Here is a 21,182-nt window from a genome sequence, read left to right on the forward strand (position 1 = left end):
ATCATAAATACCTCTTTTACATCTCTTTTTTGATGAAGGGATGTTCTCCTCTTTTTGTGTGTGTTGAATTGCTGTAAAAACAACACAATCAGCTCCAAGTGATTTTTTATTTAAGAAATCTGTTCCCAAGTATTCCGATGCCTAATAGAGACACGTGATCGTATACAAATGTAAGCAAGGTTTGAGGTGGTTATGTTTTAGTCACACATATCTGTTTGGGCTTCTTGCGGTCAATTTGCAGTCTACAAATGATTTGTCATTCTGTTCCGGCCCCTGACCATCCGCACCAAAAACAATTAGTCCCATGGCTGAATCTAGTTGTTGATGCCTGGTCTATATGTTAATTTGCATAATTTTGTGGAATTAAATTTCTGTATATTTGTTAATCCTCCTGTATCCTATATTATTTATCACATGTGCACAGCATAGAGTGCCTATTTTGAGCAGGATTTCAGGATTTTGAGCAGGATTTCTCCTGAAGCTCCTCAGCTGGTTGCTGCTGGAGTAAAGCATGTAAGCCCATTCATTGCGAAACAACTCAAAATGCAGTTGCTTGTTAAAACAGATTTGGTACACGATTAATGAAAACAATTTATTTCTCTGTTAGTTGAAGCGTGCCTCCCATTCACCATGGGCTACAAGTGTAGGCAACAGGCTATTGGCGTGTCACACACCACATTACAATGTGAGCTGGATTTTTTATTTAACCTGTATTTAACTAGGCAAGAACATTATTTACAATGCAAGCCTACCAAGGAACAGTGGGTTAACTGCCGTGTTCAGGGGCAGAACAACAGATTTTTACCTTGTCAGCTCAGGGATTCGATCCAGCAACCTTTCGGTTACTGGCCCAATGCTCTAACAACTAGGCTACCTGCCGCCCCAAAGCTGGAGGTAGTATGCCATTTGAAAATGTAAATTGTTTGAAACCTGAATGTTTTATTTCATGTTATGAGACATCTCATATCTTGCTTTAAAGTAGCCTATAGTCAAAATCCGACAATGGAAACATGGAGTCAATTTTATAAAAACTGTCAGCGTGCACTGTGCCCGGCCCGCCACAGGAGGCGCTAGTGTGCAAGGGGACAAGGACATCCCTAACCCAGACAACGCTGCACCAATTGTGTGCCGCTTCATGGGTCTGACAGAGCCTGGACTCTAACCCAGAATACAGCTAGCACTACGCCACTCGGGAGGCCATAAAGACTTTATAGGCACGTGAGTTTCAAGTTGGGGAAGCTTACAATTTATCCTTCCATTTCTGTCGATCTGCGTGCCAGTTATGATTTTCATATGCACATTCAATAACAACGTTTTAGTTTCTCAAAATCATTGTCACGTGGTTAATCATAGAAATCTGAATGAAAAATTATACAAATCAAAAAGTTAAAATTGAACTAATGCTAGCACCAGCCTCTGCCATATGGACACATTGATACACCTTCATCCATTGACAGCTTAAGAAAAGAGCGCATGGAACTCAGCCTATAGGCCAATGCAGCAGTACGCCTATAACTTCCATTGTCAACTAAGTAAAAATAGGCTACATAAAGCTAACAAATAAAAACAGTTGAAAATATGATGAAAATGCAGGTTATTTCAATCGCATTCATCTCTGCTCAGGCGGTCTGCTCTCATGGGGAGTATATCAAAATAGACAATCAAAGGGCCAACAATTCACACAATGAATGCTCAAGAATTGGCGGGAGACGGCTGAGCCATTCTGGAGAGAGAGACTCTCTTCCTGTACCTTCGCCACTCACCCGTCCCCTTCTTCTTGTCTCAACATTTTCAATTATACTCCACATACTTCACACACATTTTAGATGCTTTTCACAGACAAGCACAACTCAATAATCAGCTAGGCCTATTATATAAAATCCTTATTCATTCAGTAGGATCTCTGTGGGCAAAGTCTAAAGATTTGTCATTTAACTTTCCAAATGTATGACCTTTTTATTGTGGCATAAACCCAACCAGTCATGTTTTCATCTGATTGTGCAACAATCCCTTCAAAGGGCAACTTTACGAGGCAGTGGTGAATGGAAAGAGACACCTGTTGCACTAAACACAAAAAATTGTAATGATATTTGGCGATAATTTATGCGTCCACTGCTATCTGCGGAGGTCTAGGTGTCGGCCAATCATCTATGCCTTGGCCAAATGTCAGTGTTTTTGTCTTAACCATTTAAGCCCACTCACTCATTTTTCATGCCTCTGACATGCGGTAATGATAAATAGTGGTCTAATAGCCTTCAGTTTTCTTGACATTTTATTTAAATATTGTGATAGGCTCATGTTTTACTGGTACGGGGTACTCCTACTATGTATTTTGCCAGGATGCCGTACCAGACCGCATTACCCTACTTTCACCCCTGAGCTTATTTCTACTACCACAAATTGCAGGCTTCCCAAGTAGGCAAAGGCCTACAAGCTTGTGATTTGAAACAATCCACAGCTATTTTTAAAAATAAGCTAATGATCCTCGATTCCTCTGCGGCTAAGTCATGCTTTCTAATGAAGTATTTTGAATGATTAAATGTATTTCTGTATTTCTCCTTCCGTGGCCTCCAACTGCTCTTAAATGCAATTAAAACTAAATGCATGCACTTCAACCGATCGCTGCCTGCCCTTCCAGCATCACTACTCTGGACGGTTCTGACTTAGAATATGTGGACAACTACAAATACCTAGGTGTCTGGTTAGACTGTAAACTCTCCTTCCAGACTCACATTAAGCATCTCCAATCCAAAATTACATTTAGAATCGGCTTCCTATTTCGCAACAACGCCTTCTTCACTCATGCTGCCAAGCATACCTTCGTAAAACTGACTATCCTACCGATCCTCGACTTTGGCGATGTCATTTACAAAATAGCCTCCAACACTCTACTCAAAAACTTGGATGCAGTCTATCACAGTGCCATCTGTTTTGTCACCACTGCGACCTGTACGCTCTCGTTGGCTGGCCCTCGCTTCATATTCGTCGCCAAACCCACTGGCTCCAGGTCATCTACAAGTTTTTGCTAGATAAAGCCCTTGACTTCTCAGCTCACTGCTCACCATAGCAACACCCACCCGTAGCACACGCTCCAGCAGGTATATCTCACTGGTCACCCCCAAAGCCAATTCCTCCTTTGGCCGCCCCAACTTCCAGTTCTCTGCTGCCAATGACTGGAACAAACTACAAAAATCACTGAAGTTGGAGACTCATATCTCCCTCACTAGCTTTAAGCACCAGCTGACCGAGCAGATCACTGCACCTGTACATAGCCCATCTGTAAATAGCCCATCCAACTATCTCATCCCCATACTGTATTTATTTATCTTGCTCCTTTGCACCCCAGTATCTCTACTTGCACATTCATCTTCTGCACATCTATCGCTCCAGTGTTTTATTGGTATATTGTAATTACTTCGCCACCATGGCCTATTTATTCTCTTACCCCCCCTTTATCTTAATTTGCACACACTGTATATAGACTTTTTCTACTGTAATATTGACTGTATGTTTGTTTTATTCCATGTGTAACTCTGTTGTATCTTGGCCAGGTCTCAGTTCTAAATGAGAACTTGTTCTCAACTAGCCTACCCGGTGAAATAAAATTTAAAAAAGATAGACCGGAGTAATTATTTAATTTTGGCAAATTTATATAACCCACCGCTATGCCATTTCTCATGTTCTATTGGTTTTCATATCAACATTCACAATCCTAGTCGTATTAGCAACCCATCCTAGTTGTTGCATCTTAAGATCCCCACCTCTTTCTCAGTTTCTAACGGACATTTTCATCTCTGTCACATATGGAACCGTTCTAATCAGGTGTGCTGTTTTGATTGGTCTTTTCCCGCGATTTGCATTTTGGCAAATGTTTGAACATTTATTTTTTATTGGCTGCATCATTATGAGTTGCTTGTTCTGTTACCATAATCAAAATGTGATCTATGTCATTCTGAGCACCGTGGGTGGACACCCTAATACATATTGGTCCAGTAAGTGTTTCTAATGGCCGTTACATTCAAATCTTCCTGGTCACGGTGCCACATTTTTGGAATCCGGAATCCCTGGATGGTGCGTAATTTCTGGATGGTGTGGATTTTAGACACTGAGGAAGTTTTTGACTGACATTAGGCTATTAGCTAGCTAGGCACATTTTTAGGTTAGTTGTAATGTGCCTGAGCGAATGTGAAGCTCAGCCCTGATTCTCCCCTGGGCTGATGGACTGTCTACTGCTCTACCCCATAAAATACCCAATATGGACTGCTGTGGCCCTTCTCTTGCTCAGAGTGGTTGTTACTATTAGTAATTCCTGTGCTCTTGGCCAGCTGAAGAGGCCAGAGTTAGGCAACCCGGCCAAACCCACAGGGGTAGAATGGCTGGAAGTCACACCAGTGGAAACATCAACAATGACCAGAACAACCTGATGTATCTTTGTAAATATGAAGCTAACTCGCATGATACTAGATACATTGATCTTAATGATCTACCGATGTCATGATTCATTGAGCAGGTTGTTTGTTGCTATGGAATCATGACATGCGTAGTACGTTGATTGGAGGGCCAAATTTCCCCGGAATATGTATTTTTTTTGTGTGTGCATCTGACACATGATATAAGCAAAATAATTACAACAAGGTTGAAAAATAAGAGCTTTTGTGTGACTCGCATAAAGCCGAGGCAACTTTCAGGGAAGATTTCACTCAAGATGTTTAATGCGAGTGGGCAATTGGCTTTTTAGGACTGAACTATTTTAGCCCATGATGAGATGGACTGAGAAGGAGATGCTCAGAGGTCGAGGCTCTACACAGCATTCCTCTGATATGCCCATATTTGGTGAAGTGCAGTGGGCTCCCAGTAACTAACAGGCTAGAGAAACAGAGAGAGCAGTAGACCCCAAAACCACATGAAAATGCCAGATATGCCCCAGACCCAAACATTCCACATACACACAGCCTGCCACTACAAGCACTCATATCTAATGTAGCATAATGTAATTTTACTACATCAGACAGGATTGGACGTGTTGTACATTTGATCATCTGAGAAGGAGAGTAGGAGAGAGAGAAGGTGAGAGACTGAGGAGAGTAGGAGAGAGAGAAGGTGAGAGACTGAGAAGGAGAGTAGGAGAGGGAGAAGGTGAGAGACTGAGAAGGAGAGTAGGAGAGCGAGAAGGTGAGAGACGTAGGAGAGAGAGAAGGTAAGAGACTGAGAAGGAGGCAAGAGAGACGGAATCTGAGAAAGACTGAAACGTGAAGGTTTGAGTGTTTCTCAAACACTGAGTCGTGGACCGACACCGGTCCCTGAGATGTTGCCGCTGACCAGTCCCTTGGGTAGTTGACTGACACCAGTTGGTCAGTTCTCAAATGCTAGTTTTAATCTAAGCGGACCTCCCAAGAAGGAGGACTACAGCTCTTCAGTCTCTGAGGAGAACCTGGGCCGGAGGGTCAATGACTGGGAGGATAGGGACAGGAAACGGGGTCATTCAGTTTTCTCCACAGCCTACACGGTTCTGTTTTGATGCAGCACAGAGGGAAGCGGCATGTCGAGGCACATATGCCGTATAAAACAGCAGCTTGCTGCTTCCCATTCACCCCTGAGCAGAGCAGGTGCTGGTTTCTTACACTACTTGCCACCGGTCCGGGCAATAAAACTTCCCAGAAAAATGTATCAATTATGGAGTGGGTGTGCTCTACCTAATTCTAATGCTGGCTCTGCGAGTCTCACTCTGACACCATTTTTGGAATGATATGATGAAGCCCAGTCATCAAATCATTTTGGCTGGCACTGGCAGATGGAGAAAGAAGTTGTACTTCATCAGCATTGAACTAGTGGGAATGCCCAATTTCCCCCTAAAATCTCAATACTCCCCTTGACAGTTTGTTCATTGTGAGGATAAAGACCTGCTCGATTAAAAATGTTTCCTAGCTTTATTAGTAGTGTTTTATTGCCTCTTTGTGTGTCCTGTTAGTAGAAACTGTGAACTGAGTCAGAGAGACAGTCTGTGAGAAAGTTGTTAGCGATAATAATACCCCCCTGTGCAGCTAAATATAGCTGGCCCCATAGGAGGACAATCGGAGGATATGGGATTGGATCTGGAGTGGAGAAATCAAACCCACTATAACACATGGACTATCTCAAATGCCACCTTATTTCCCTATATAGCGCACTACATTTTATCCATAGTGCTCTGGTCAAAAGTAATGCACTATATAAGGAATAGGGTGGCATTTTGGAGAGAGAGGATGAATGGCAGTGTTGGCAGATGGAGGAGTCTTTGTCGATGCCAGTATCAGATCAGACGACGTATACATACTTAAAGAACACAGCCACTGGACTGGACTGGCCCTCTTTCTTTCGCTCTCTCTCTCTCGATGTGGGTTGGACTTGCCCTGGCCTTAACCTGATCCTAGATCTGTAGCTATCTTCCCCCAACCCTAACCACAACCATTTGAGGGGAACAAGGGAAAAGTGTGTAATACCTTCATGCTCTCTCCTTCACAAAGATAGAAAGGTGCATCTTTTATGAGACAGATTCCCCTCCTACCCCCTTTCCCTCTCTCGCCCCCTCCCAGTGCAAAATTCCCCCTCGCCGTACAGTAGACTAGCTTGCTCCAGTCTGTACGCTTAAGTTTCTCTGAGTGTGACCCAGTGTAATTGCCATATTTGGAAGCCCTCATGGTTTACTGGCAGCTTGCATTAAAACAGGATCCATGTGAATGGCCTTAAAAGGAGCTAAGGAGAGAAACAGCACCTGTTTTACATCTGCAGCCAGAGTACAGTTCAGTCTGGGCCTGATAACAACAGTACAGGAATCTCACTGAACTAGAGACCATGCTGGGGTTCAGGGGGAATTCTAGACGGTAGAGGGGCAATAGGGAGTTTGGGAGAAACCGTGATAAATTGTGCCTTTCCAAAGGCAAACATGCACCTATATGCAGAACCACGTGCGTTAGCAGTAGCACACGCGTACACACAAACGTATTTACTCCAGCCTCCCAGGGCTGTCACCTCCTCCATTCACTCCACTGGACCTGAATGGATTTCCCCCGTTGTCCCGGCAACCCATCGATAACGGATACGTGACCTTGTAGTAGGGGCTGTATACGTCCTCTGTCTGTGAGAAAGAGTGAAGGAAGGATGGAGGATGAAAAACAGACATTGTGATATCTATCCACCTGTTATATAGCAGCTCCAGGTAGAAGTTTTCCTTAGGCTCAGACGGAGATCTAGGACCCCGTGCCCCTTCAGCACTGTGGCTGTTGAAAGAGACTAATCAGACGTAGACTATACTTCTCAATTTGCTACAAGGCAATCACTTCATCATTCTACTGATTGTTGTCCTGTTCTACTGGTATTTACCCTTGTATACAGTCTGTGTCATGTCAGGTTTGGCCGTTACTTGTGCCTGAATGTTGTTTCTCTGTTATTTCCCCTCTAGCCGAGCACGCTGCCCCAGGGCACGGTAAATATGAACCTGTGTGCTGACGTCATTGACGCAGAGCCCAAGACGGGCCAGAAGAACGCTCTCTGTATCATCACTCCTGAACAGGAGTACTTTATACGAGGGGAGAACAAAGAGATCATCAATGGGTAAACACGTGTGTATGTATGTGTGCTTACGTGTGTGTGTGTTCTCTATGCCTTCACTATCATTCTGTTCTCGCTCTTTCCCAGGTGGACTGAACAGCTGGTGGTGTATCCCAGGACCAACAAGCAGAACCAGAAGAAGAAACGCAAGGTGGAGCCCACCACTTCTCAGGAACCAGGACCAGCGAAGGTGGCGGTGACGGGCTCAGGAATCCCCGAGGCGGGCTCAGAGAAGGTTCAAGACTCCAGCTCCATCATCTGGCAGGAGGAGCTGAGCCAGAGAGAGGCTGAGGGTGCGGCCGTGTGGCCTTCTGCTGACCTGCCCTTGCTGGGCTCACCACCACCCTCTACAGGTATGGAGGAACCACAGCACATCTAGCCCCATAGTCCTCATCTTTAGTGTAGTATATGAGTCCTTCTATAAACTAGGGTACCGGTGGGAATGGCCTACTCTGTTAGAACTGTTGATGAGTCATTGATAATAACCTGCCACATTTGTTAATGTCATTACATTAAGATATAAGGGGGGACATAGCTACAGTGCACTTCGTAATTATTGGGACAGTGAAGCATTTTTTAAATTTTGTTAGTCATTGTTTCATTTCAAATACAATGATGTTAAAGTGCAGAATGTCAGCTTTAATTTGAGGGTATTTTCATCCATATCGGGTGACCGGTCTAGAAATTACAGCATTTTTTGTATATAGTCCCCCTGCTTTAGGGGACCAAAAGTATTGGGATAAATTCACTTAAATGCATATTCAACTAGTAAACTTTTATATGATATAACGACAACTTACACTGCCATAAATGCAAGGACGGAAAAATGTAATGTTTTAGGTCACACGATTTTGGACATCTGTCAAGACACCAACCATGATAATGGGTTAAGCATAGATTGTAAATCAACTAGTGAATTGTATTGAGTGCCCTCTGGAATGATTGGGGAACATTTGTTGGATGCATTTGCTGTTTGTTTTGGTTGTTTTTCCAGAGAATTTTGTGCCCAATAGAAATGAATGCTAAATGATGTATTGTTTCATTTTGGAGTCACTTTTATTGTAAATTAGAATATATGTTTCTAAACACTTCTAAATTACTACTGTGAGTAGCATTTTTGAGTTGCTTGTATACTTCTATAGTTTTAAGTCAGAAACTGTACAAATTGTTCGCAATGCACTCATTAATGTAAGCTTTCTGCCCATATCAGATATGTCTATGTCCTGGGAAATGTTTTTGTTGCTTACAACCTCATGGTAATCACATTAGCCTACGTTAGCTCTACCGTCCCGCGGGGGGACACCGATCCCGTAGAGGTGAAAAAGTACCCGAGAGTCCTTGAATTTGACTTGCCAATGTCTGTATGAACCCTGCTTAAAGGATGTATAGGTGGATTTAGGGGCCTATTTGCATATATTCCTCGAAGTATACATGTGGAACTACATAAAAAAAAAACATTTGATTTGTTTCAAACCATTTTGAAGTTATCCCAATGTCACACATTGGCCCCATTATTTATAGAAAGACCCATATATGGCAATCTAATAGGATTGTAATGGTGTTAGCAAGCTACACAGCTGTAAAATATTATAACATTATAATTTAGAGATGGTAAGAGTTTTCTACTGTTCTCATCTATCCTTCACCATCTTTGACCCTCCACCCCCTCCCTCTTCCAGGTGACTGTGGTTCCGTGGGTCGGGGCTCAGATGCCGGCTCAGTCAACGGTGACGAGGTGGACCGTAGCGGCCTCCCTCTCCACGGCTCAGTCCCGCTCTCCCACCACGACCTCCTGTCTCCCACGGGCTCCTGCTCCAGCCTGGGTGGGGTGCCCCGCTGCCTCTCCCCGGTCCCCAGTGACCCTTTCCCCTCCGGCAGCTCCCTGCTGTCCAACGGCTCCCACATCAGTGGCTCTGTTAGCTCGCTGGACTCTGACGCCAGCGGCAGCACGGTGACCAGCACAGAGAGCCACCCGGCGGGGCGGTTAGGGCTAGGCCACGGCGGGCACAATGATATGCCACGGTCCAGGAGGCTGGAGGCCGAGGCCAGGAAGGCAGAGAAGAGGAGTCGAGTGAGGAGTCCTGGTGAGGAGAAAGAGGCCGTGTTCAGTCCCGAAAGGAGGCAAGTCTGTCTGTCTGTCCATCTGTTTGCATGTCTGTTCTGTGTCTTAGTCCAGAGAGACAAAAAAGAAAGGCCCACGTTCAGACCTAAGAGGTCAGTCTAATGAGAATAAAAGAAGGTTCCAGACTTCAGTCACCGTTTCTTACCTAGGATATATTTATCAAGGTAAAGCCTTAGCTGTTAATCAGGTACTTGTATAGGCTGGTAAACCAGGTTAGTGAACTCTGCTGTCTGACTGCCAGGTTACAGACCAGCAGACACTCTGGCCTGGAAGGACATCAGTAGAGATTCCAATGATGCAGCAACACACACTGTCTCTGCTTCTAAACACACTTGCACAGATACACACACACACAGCCTTGTGATGCACACACACCCCCAACGAAGCTGCGTCAAAACACACACACCAAGAGGAAAAGGCTGTGTTTGGTGAAATCCAAACTGTGTGAAATCGACGAATCTCTGTGTTCCATAGTTCCGTTATACTTCTCATATGAGTTATGTATGTACCGTTGATTCCCTGTCTTAGGTCAGTTAGGATCACCACTTTATTTTAAGAATGTGAAATGTCAGAATAATATTAGAGAACGATTTATTTCAGCTTTTATTTCTTTCATCACATTCCTAGTGGGTCAGACGTTTACATACACTCAATTTGTTTTTGGTAGCATTGCCTTTAAATTGTTTAACTTGGGTCAAACAAGTTGGGTGAATTTTGTCCCATTCCTTCTGACAGAGCTGGTGTAAATGAGTCAGGTTTGTAGGCCTCCTTGCTCGCACAAGCTTTTTCAGTTCTGCCCACAAATGTTCTATAGGATTGAGGTCAGGGCTTTGTGATGGCCATTCCAATACCTTGACTTTGTTGACCTTAAGCCATTTTGCCACAACTTTGGAAGCATGCTTGGGGTCATTGTCCATTTGGAAGACCCATTTGCGACCAAGTTTTAACTTCCTGACTGATGTCTTGAGATGTTGCTTCAATATATCCACATACTGTTCTTTCCTCATGATGCCATCTATTTTGTGAAGTGCCAGTGCCAGAAGTACCAGTCCTTCCTGCAGTAAAGCACCCCCACAACATGATGCTGCCACCCCTGTGCTTCAGGGATGGTGTTCTTCGGCTTGCAAGCATCCCCCCTTTTCCTCCAAACATAACGATGGTCATTATGGCCAAACAGTTCTATTTTTGTTTCATCAGACCAGAGGGCATTTCTCCAAAAAGTACGATCTTTGTCTCCATGTGCAGTTGCAAACCGTAGTCTGGCTTTTTTATGGTGGTTTTGGAGCAATGGCTTCTTCCTTGCTGAGCAGCCTTTCAGGTTATGTCGATATAGGACTTGTTTTATTGTGGATATAGATACCTTTGTACCTGTTTCCTCCAGCATCTCCACAAGTTCCTTTGCTGTTGTTCTGTGATTGATTTGCACTTTTCGTACCAAAGTAAGTTAATCTCTAGGAGACAGAACGCGTCTCCTTTCTGAGTGGTATAACGGCTGTGTGGTCCCATGGTGTTTATGCTTACTATTGTTTGTACAGATGAACGTGGTACCTTCAGACATTTGAAAAATTGCTGCCAAGGATGAACCAGACTTGTGGTCGTCTATAATAGTTTTTCTGAAGTCTTTGCTGATTTCTTTTGATTTTCCCATGATGTCAAGCAAAGAATCACTGACTGTGAAGGTAGGCCTTGAAATACATCCACAGGTACACCTCCAATTGACTCAAATGGTGTCAATTAGCCTATACGAAGCTTCTAAAGCCATGACATCATTTCTGGAATTTTCCAAGCTGTTTAAAAGCACAGTCAACTTAGTGTATGTAAAGTTCTGACCCACTCTAATTGTGATACAGTGAATTATAAGTGAAATAATCTGTCTGCAAACCATTTTTGCAAAAATTAAAATACAGAAATACTCATTATAAAAATTCAGAAAATATACAACTATTTTACATTGGTTTAAAGATGAACTTCTTGTGAATAGAACCACTGTGTCAGATTTAAAAAATGCTTTACGGCGAAAGCAGACCGTACGATTATTTGAGAACATCGCCCAGCAGACAAATCATTACAAACAGTAACTGGCCAAGTAGAAACGTTACACAAGTCAGAAATGGAGATAAAATTAATCCCTTTGAAGATCTTCATATGGTGGCACTCAGAAGACATTCATTTATTCAATAAATGTTCCTTTTGTTCGATAGAGTCTCTCTTTATATCCGAAAACCTCAGTTTTGTTCGCATTTTCTTCAGTAATCCACAGGCTCAAACGCAGTCACAACAGGCAGACAAAAAATCCAAATTGTATCCGTAAAGTTCATAGAAACATGTCAAACTATGTTTATATTCAAGCCTCAGGTTGTTTTTAGCCTAAATAATCTATAATATTTCAACCGGACAATAACGTTGTCGATATAAAAGGTAAACAAGAAAGGCACTCGCGCACATGAAAAAGCTCTGTGACACGGCTAGGTCCACTCATTCAGACTGCTCTTACTCCCTCATTTTTCAGAATACAAGCCTGAAACAATTTCCAAAGACTTGACATCTAGTGGAAGGCATAGGAACTGCAATTTGAGTCCTAGGTCAATGGATACTGTAATGACACCTATCTTCTGGGCCTGAGTAGAAAGCTGTTTAAGTTGGGTATGCTTTTCATTCAAAATTCCAAAGGCTGCCCCCTACCCTAGAGAAGTTAACAAGAAATGTGTGGAGTGGTTGAAAACAAGTTTTAATGACTCCAACCTTCGTGTTTATAAACTTCCGACTTCAAATGTAATAATTACCTTTCCCTGTGTTTTTTTTCCCCCTGTGTTTTTTCAGCATAAACACACTGAATAAACAGGCTTTGTACTTTCCATTCGCCCATCATCCGCTCCTGACTCTGTTCTAGGAAAGGGTCAAGAGGTTAAGCAGACACACCCACACCACACCCACCTCATCCCCTCATCCAAAACCAGGCCTGAGAGGAAGAGCTTAACGAGAGAGCAAGGAAGAGATCAGGAATGTCCAGTAGACTGATAAAAATTTGTCAATTTTGTTTCATTTCGGAACACTGCCATTCTGGACCCCAGCAGCCAACTAGCACTCTATTCCAGAGTTATTGCACACAAAACAAATACAAACACACTGCCACTCTGCTCCTTCACTGGCTGGTGGGGTGCAAACAGTCATGTAACTGAAAATACCTCTCGTCCTCTCTTTCTCGCCATTTCTTCCTTTCTCTCTCTCCCTCATTTGTTGCCTTGTAAGGAAGCCAGCTACCGCCGAGGATTCCCCTAATAAGGGCACAGTAAAAAAAAAATATATATATATATATTTCCAAGCGACTCTCGCTCCTCATAAACCGAGGGTAGAAAGGAAGACGCAAGGGAGGATTACGTCAAAGCTGCCGGTGTATCTATCGTTTCACTGCATGTCTGTGCTGTGTGTTTACAGAAGATGGAACAGAAAGGTTGGGGTGACAGTCACAAGAGTATGAGCCTAAACTGTCCTTCTCAATTTCATCATGTCTGTTACTCAAGTTTCATGTAGCGGGGTATTGTAATGTTCACCTATAAATGTGAATTATGCAACGTTTACCCCCAACTACACACACGTAACACACACACCACACACCACACACACACACAGGAAACCTACAGTATACAATAAAGTTAATCTATTTTCTCCACCTGAGAAGGAAGTCTATTTTTTTTTTTGCCATACCCAAAACCATTTTTTTTAATCCACAAAAAAAAGTTAAACTAAAGGCCTCTGACCTTGAGCCTTCACCGCTGACCTTTAACCTTGTTCCATATGTGTTCTAGTCGATCTGGGGTGATAGAGAAGCTGGAGGCATTGGAGCTGGAGAATGCAGAGAGGATGGAGGTGGAGGAGGCTGGGAGGACTGGAGCCAGACAGGGCCGCAGCGAACACAGACGCTTCCACAAAGAGGTACAACTACAGCACTGTGTGTATGTGTGGTACAGAGATTGTACCCCCTTTAAACCCATTCAGTTGAACTTGATCTTAGAGAGGTAGGTCTAGGGCACAAATAATAATAATAATCAATCATTTTGCTCTTTATTTAACCATCTTACTTATAAAACCTTATTTGTTCATCCAAAATTGTGAATAACTCACCACAGGTTAATGAGAAGGGTGTCCTTGAAAGGAGTCACAACTCTGCAATGTTGGGTTGTATTGGAGAGAAAGTCGGTCTTAAATCATTTTCCACACAGTCTGTGGCTGTATTTAGTTTTCATTCTAGTGAGGGCTGAGAATCCGCTCATGTAGTTACATCAGTGTCTTAACATCTCGATTTGCCAAGGCAGGATACTCTGAGCGCAGCCCAATCCAGAAATCTGGCAGTGGCTTCTGATTAAATTCAATTTTCACAGAACCGCTTTTTGCAATTTCGATGATGCTCTCTTGTTCAGATATCGGTAAGTGGACTGGAGGCAGGGAATGAAAGGTATAATGAATCCAGTTTTGTGTCATCTGTTTCGGGAAAGTACCTGCGTAATTGCGCATGCAACTCACTCAGGTGCTTCGCTATATCACATTTGACATTGTCCGTAAGCTTGAGTTCATTTGCACACAAAAATCATACCATGATGGAAAGACCTGTGTATTGTCCTTGTTAATGCAGACAGAGAAGAGCTCCAACTTCTTAATCATAGCCTCAATTTTGTCCCGCACATTGAATATAGTTGCGGAGAGTCCCTGTAATGCTAGATTGATCTTTCAGGCGAAAAAAAACATCACCAAGATAGGCCAGTCGTGTGAGAAACTCGTCGTCAGACAAGTGCAAGTTATGGTCAGTAAAGAAAACTTTAAGCTTGTCTCTCAATTTAAAAAAGAAACTGTGTCAATACTTTGTCCCTTGATAACCAGCGTACTTCTGTATGTTGTAAAAGTGTTACATGGTTGCTGCCCATATCATTGCATAGTGCAGAAAATACATGAGAGTTCAGGGGCCTTGCTTTAACAAAGTGAACCAATTTCACTGTAGTGTCCAATACGTCTTTCAAGCTGTCAGGCATTCCCTTGGCAGCAAGAGCCTTTCGGTGGATGCTACAGTGTACGGGAGCAACTGCTTGCACGCGCGTTACCACTCCACTATGTCTCCCTGTCATGGCTTTTGCGCCATCAGTACAAATACCAGCACATCTTGACTACAAAAGTCCATTTGAGGTCACAAAGCTGTCCAGTACTTTAAAAATATATTGTCCTGTTTCCAGTGGTTTGCAGAAGAGGATGTCTTCCTTAATTGACCCCCCCCCATAAACATAACGGACATATATCAGGAGCTGTGCCAGGCCCGCCTCGTCTGTTGACTCATCCAGCTGTAACGCGTAGAATTCACTGTCTTGTATGCGAAGCAGTAATTGTTTTAAAACATCTCCTGCCATGTCACTGATGCGTCGTGACTCCCAATATAAGTGAACCCCAAATCAATGTAGTTCTCATCATATTTGCGCCTCTTTGATGGTCCAACGTCCCTGTCTGTTCGGTGCTTTCCCGGGTAAGGGGGCAGTAGCTCTTCGGCTGCATCAGATTCACAACTGTCAGTGTCCGTGCTAGCTGGGCTAACAACAAATGTAGAATTACTGATGCTAGCATTGGATGTGCTCGTGGAAGCAGAACAACTTGTGTCGTCGACAGGTGCCGGTGTAGTACTGCTGGTAGTAGCATTACTACCAGTAGAGCTGGTATGTGTCTCTATGGATGCGGGCCTTACTTTCTTTTAACCATTTATCAGTTTTTGAGCAAACAGAATGAGCAGCAGCTACGTTTGGCTACATACGGACTGTTAGTGGAATTCCCACGAGAGAGTAACGGTTAATGTGATTGGATGTTAATTATTTGACTAGGCTACCTGTATTTGACATTGTGTTATTTCGCTGAACACTAGTTGGTTGAATTTTATTTTTGGTAGTGAAACGAGGCTACTCAGGGGAGAAAAAAAACTCACCCAAATGTATAGCCCCGTTGGAAAATATAAATTAACTGTTTGAAAATGTGAAGAAAAAATGTAAATAAATAAAACATGTGAATCCCTTTTTTATCTGGCGTACCTGCTCTGCAGGAACAGGAACACCTGCTCTACATTAATCATTTGGAAACAAATATTTAGAAAAGGAGTACTTTGACCAAATTTCCAAAATGTATTTTCTGAACATTGTCACCAAGTTAACCCAAACTATTTACTGTATTAAATTGCCCATTGTTCTATAATAAAGATAACCTTTCACATTGAACAGCACTGTTCTTTGTTTACACTCTTTTGGCATCGTTAGATAATTCACATTGGAACACACGCAACTGTGGCCATGTGCTAAAGCAGTAAGGAAGTGCTTAAAAAACAAATGAAAAGATTTCAACAATATCAAATGTATTTATATATTTATATAGCCCTTCGTACATCAGCTGATATCTCAAAGTGCTGTACAGCCTAAAACCCCAAACAGCAAGCAATGCAGGTGTAGAAGCACAGTGGCTAGGAAAAACTCCCTAGAAAGTCCAAAACCTAGGAAGAAACCTAGAGAGGAACCAGGCTATGATGGGTGGCCAGTCCTCTTCTGGCTGTGCCGGTTGGAGATTATAACAGAAGATGGCCAAGATGTTCAAATGTTCATAAATGACCAGCATGGTCAAATAATAATAATCACAGTAGTTGTTGAGGGTGCAGCAAGTCGGCACCTCAGGAGTAAATGTCAGTTGGCTTTTCATAGCCGATCATTAAGAGTATCTCTATCACTCCTGCTGTCTCTAGAGAGTTGAAAACAGCAGGTCTGGGAGAGGTAGCACGTCCGGTGAACAGGTCATTCCATAGCCGCAGGCAGAACAGTTGAAACTGGAGCAGCAGCACGGCCAGGTGGACTGGGGACAGCAAGGAGTTATCATGCCAGGTAGTCCTGAGTCATCGTCCTAGGGTCTTCAGAGCGAAAGATAATTAGAGAGAGCATATTTAAATTCACACAGGACACCTGTGTGTGATTTCCTGCAAGACAGGAATGTCAGTGTTCTGCCATGGCCAGCGAAGAGCCTGGATCTCAATCCCATTGAACACGTCTGGGACCTGGGATCGGAGGGTGAGGGCTAGGGCCATTCCCCCCAGAAATGTCCGGGAACTTGCAGGTGTCTTGGTGGAAGTGTGAGGTAACATCCCACAGCAAGAACTGGCAAATCTGGTGCAGTCCATGAGGAGGAGATGCACTGCAGTTCTTAATGCAGCTGGTGGCCACACCAGATACTGACTTTGATTTTGACCCCCCCTTTGTTCAGGGACACATTATTCAATTTCTGCTAGCCACATGTCTGTGGAACTTGTTCAGTTTATTTCTCAATTGTTGAATCTTGTTATGTTCATACAAATATTTACACGTTAAGATAAATGCAGTTGATAGTGAGAGGACGTTTATTTTTTTGCTGAGTTTATATACTGTATTGTATTCTATACCACACCACTGACTGTTAAACAGCCATCCAGCACATCAGAGGCTGCTGCCTATAGACAGATTAGGATTCACTGGCAACTTTAAGGAAATGAAACACTAGCCACTTTAATAATGTCTCCATATCTTTCATTACTCATCTCATATGTGTATATATTCTATTCTATGCCACTGTATCTTAGTCCCATGCCGCTCTGACATATACAGTGGGGAGAACAAGTATTTGATACACTGCCGATTTTGCAGGTTTTCCTACTTACAAAGCATGTAGAGGTCTGTAATTTTTATCATAGGTACACTTCAACTGTGAGAGACTGAATCTAAAACAAAAATCCAGAAAATAACATTGTATTGAAGTGTACCTATGATAAAAATTACAGACCTCTACATGCTTTGTAAGTAGGAACACTGCCGATTTTGCAGGTTTATCAAATACTTGTTCTCCCCACTGTGTGTGTGTGTGTGTGGTGTGTGTGTCCTTACTTAGATGTACGTGTATTGTGGGTATGTGTTGGGAAACTGTTAGATATTACTGCACTGTCGGAGCTAGAAGCACAAGCATTTCGCTAAACCATCTGCTTAACACGTTTATGTGGCCATTAAAATTGATTTGATACTGTTAGTATTTGTCATCATATAGAGAAAGTAAGATGTCCACATATGTCTATCTCAGGATATCTAATGAGTCAATATCCGGCCATACCATGTATGATATATAGAAAAATATGGATTTCATATTTGACAAATTATTGAGCATGTGCTGAACTTAGAAATGCATCAGAAATCGTACTTATTTTCAGCATATCAAGATCCAGATATGAACCTCAGCCAACAGAAAGAAGCATATCTGGAGTCAATATAGCTTATTATCTTGAATGTGCTGAGAAAACACATATGCGATGTGTACAGTAAGTATTTGGCAACATGAAGAGAGAAAACAGGATGTCACATATCTCAGGATATTGAACGAGTCCATATCTGGCCATAGGAAATGTCCATGTGTGATATTCTGAGTTATTCCATTATCATACAGTACGTCTAAATGTCACAGCTGGATTCAGAATTTGTCAGGATGTGGTGCAAATCCACAAAACTCCAAATCTGCATTGGGAATGGTCTGTATTGTCTAGAATATATATGTAAAAAAATGGTAATGTAAAGATATCCACTGATAAAAAGGGGTAATGTAAAGATATCCCCTGATATGGACCCTTTCCACCCAGTGAAACCTCCCTGGTCTTTGTCGTTGAACGTGTGCTTGGAATTCACTTCTCGAGTGACGGACCTTACACGTAATTGTATGTGTGGGGTTATTCAAAAACACCTATTATTGAACACTGAATGAGTCCATGCAACTTATTATGCGATTTGTTGAGACACATTTTTGACTCCTGAACTTTACATGATTTGCCATAACAACGGGGTTACATGGCATTTCAATACATTTAAATTTATAAAATGTTCTAAAAAATTCCACTTTGATATTATGGGGTATTGTGTGTCGATCAGTGACACAAAATCTCAATTTAGTTTTAAATTCAGGCTGTAACGTAACAAAATGTGTAAGTAAAGAGTTGTGAATACTTAATGAATGGCACTGTATATTGTCCATACTGTCTATACACACCTTGTATTTGTATCCCGGATATTTCTTCATCTCATGTACTGTTACATTTCTTGCACTGCTAGGGCTAGAAACATGCATTTCACTGCTGCTGCTTTAACATATGTGTACGTGACTAATCAACTTTGATTTGAAATGACACAGCACTGGATCTCTAAAATAGGAGCTTTGTTAGATTCTGTGAGCTGTCGCACATGAAGCAGACTTTTTCTGTCTCGTGTGTGTGTGTGTGTGTGTGTGTGTGTGTGTGTGTAATATATATATTTTCTCTCTGTGTCTGTCTGTGTGTCCTTCTTTTGGTTAGAGGTCAAAGGATCTGGAGAGTGTGCTGTATTCATTTCCAGTTTCCATTATGTGGCTGGATTCCCGTGATGATACTAACTTCCCTTTCCCACTCTGCCCTTGCCGGGACAAAACGCCTCTGTTGTAGGACCAACAACAGAAAGACCTCAAAGAGAGAGACTGTACCCAAAATGTTCCTCCAAAAGGTGTCCCGGGCCAAAGTGCCCCCAGAAGAGAGCTGTTTTTATGACCAGTTTGTCCTGTCTGTGTTGTCAAGCACAAGGGCACTTTCAGTAAACATCATCCCACCTGCACTTACACACACTCTCTCTCAATTCAAGGGCTTTATTGGCATGGGAAACGTGCATGTTAACATTGCCAAAGCAAGTGAAGTAGATCATAAACAAAAGTAAAATAAACAATACAAATTAACAGTAAACATTACACTCACAGAGGATCCAAAAGAATAAAGACATTTCAAATGTCATATGTATATATACACAGTATTGTAACGATGTGCAAATAGTGAACGTACAAAAGGGAAAATGAATAAGCATAAATATGTGTTGTATTTACAATGGTGTCTGTTCTTCACTGGTTGCCCTTTTCTTGTGGCAACAGGTCACAAACCGTGCTGCTGTGAGGGCACACTGGTATTTCACCTAGTAGATATGAGAGTTTATCAAAATTGAGTTTGTTTTCAAATTCTTTGTGGATATGTGTAATCTAATATTGTCACTTATTTGGCAGGAGGCTAAGAAGTGCAGCTCAGTTTCCACCTCATTTTGTGGGCAGTGTGCACATAGCCTGTCTTCTCTTGAGAGCCAGGTCTGCCTACGGCGGCCTTTCTCAATAGCAAGGCTATGCTCACTGAGTCTGTACATAGTCAAAGCTTTCGTTAAGTTTAGGTCAGTCACTGTGGTCAGGTATTCTGCCACCGTGTACTCTGTTTAGGGACAAGTAGCATTCTAGTTTACTGTTCTTTTTGTTAATTCTTTCCAATGTGTTAAGTAATTATCTTTTTGTTTTCTCATGATTTGGTTGGGTCTAATTGTGTTGCTGTCCGGGGTCTCTGCGGGGTGTGTTTGTCTCCTCTCCTTTTCTATCTCTACTGTTCTCGCTCTCTCTCTCATCTCCGTTTCTATCTCTACTGTTCTCTCTCCGTTTCTGTCTCGTCTGTTCTCTCTCCTCTCCGTTTCTGTCTACTGTTTTCTCTCTCTCTCCTCTCGGTTTCTGTCTCTACTGTTTTCTCTCTCTCTCTCCTCTCAGTTTCTGTCTACTGTTCTCTCTCTCCTCTCCTCTCTGTTTCTATCGCTACTGTTCTCTCTCTCTCTCGTTCTTTCTGAGACACACTGCTCCTGGATATGAGGCTTGTTTTCTCCTGCATCAGAGCATTGTCTTTGTTTCCATTCTCTGGTTCAGTGAAAGGCTGTTGGGTTCAGTTCCATGTTAGAATATGTGTGATTCTGTTAAAAAAAGAACTTGTTCTTGTGACAGTGCAGAGAGATGTTAGCACATGTTAAACTGTTCACATGGGAGGATTGTTCTTCTCATAAAAACAAATCTCATACCACAGAAATGAAGGCTACAATATGTTTGGTAGGTAGACTGTTCTGTAAAAGTGTGAGGGGAAACTAGGAGAAACGGAATTGGGCTCATGACACATTGATATGAGCTATTTTGACACACATGGCTGCTGTAGTATTGACGTCATGTTGTGTGTTTCAGGAGCAGAGACATGACCTGGGCCAGAGTCTGGACTTCCCCTCCACTCTGCCCCCTCTGAGACGAGCTAAGTCCCTGGACCGCAGGACCACCGAGTCTGTCATGACCGTTAGTACCATTCTTCTCTCTTCTGTCGTTCCGTCTTACTACGTTACCTCTCAGGGTGTGCCTACTCAAACACACACCAGGGAGGGTTTGAAACGGAAAACATTGTAATCAGTAAGCGTTGTTTACCTAAGGCGTGTGTGCGTGTTCTTGTATGTGTGGGCTAAGCTGAAGGAGCTTTCTCTCCAAGGCCAGACAACACCACAATAGCTCTGCTGTTCTCCTAAAGCTGCGGGGTTAGAGGTCATCAGCAACGCCAGGACTTTAGCCCGGCTGAGTTGAGGGGTTGTGGGGTTGG

The 21,182-nt window shown here is 42.7% G+C and overlaps 1 protein-coding gene across 3 annotated transcripts in view; it reads left to right on the forward strand.

Moving 5' to 3' along the window:
• The window catches only part of mprip (myosin phosphatase Rho interacting protein), a 66,031-nt gene that overhangs the window by 18,352 nt on the left and 26,497 nt on the right, over window positions 1–21,182 (forward strand). For all 3 annotated transcript variants that reach the window (XM_029684936.2, XM_029684935.2, XM_029684937.2), the window contains exons 4-8: window positions 7,439–7,590; window positions 7,675–7,940; window positions 9,267–9,708; window positions 13,516–13,642; window positions 20,783–20,887. In XM_029684936.2, coding sequence (XP_029540796.1) covers window positions 7,439–7,590; window positions 7,675–7,940; window positions 9,267–9,708; window positions 13,516–13,642; window positions 20,783–20,887 — 1,092 coding nt within the window. The remainder of the gene's footprint in view (window positions 1–7,438; window positions 7,591–7,674; window positions 7,941–9,266; window positions 9,709–13,515; window positions 13,643–20,782; window positions 20,888–21,182) is intronic.

This window comes from Oncorhynchus nerka, linkage group LG16, assembly GCF_034236695.1.
Source record: "Oncorhynchus nerka isolate Pitt River linkage group LG16, Oner_Uvic_2.0, whole genome shotgun sequence".
NCBI lineage: Eukaryota > Metazoa > Chordata > Actinopteri > Salmoniformes > Salmonidae > Oncorhynchus > Oncorhynchus nerka.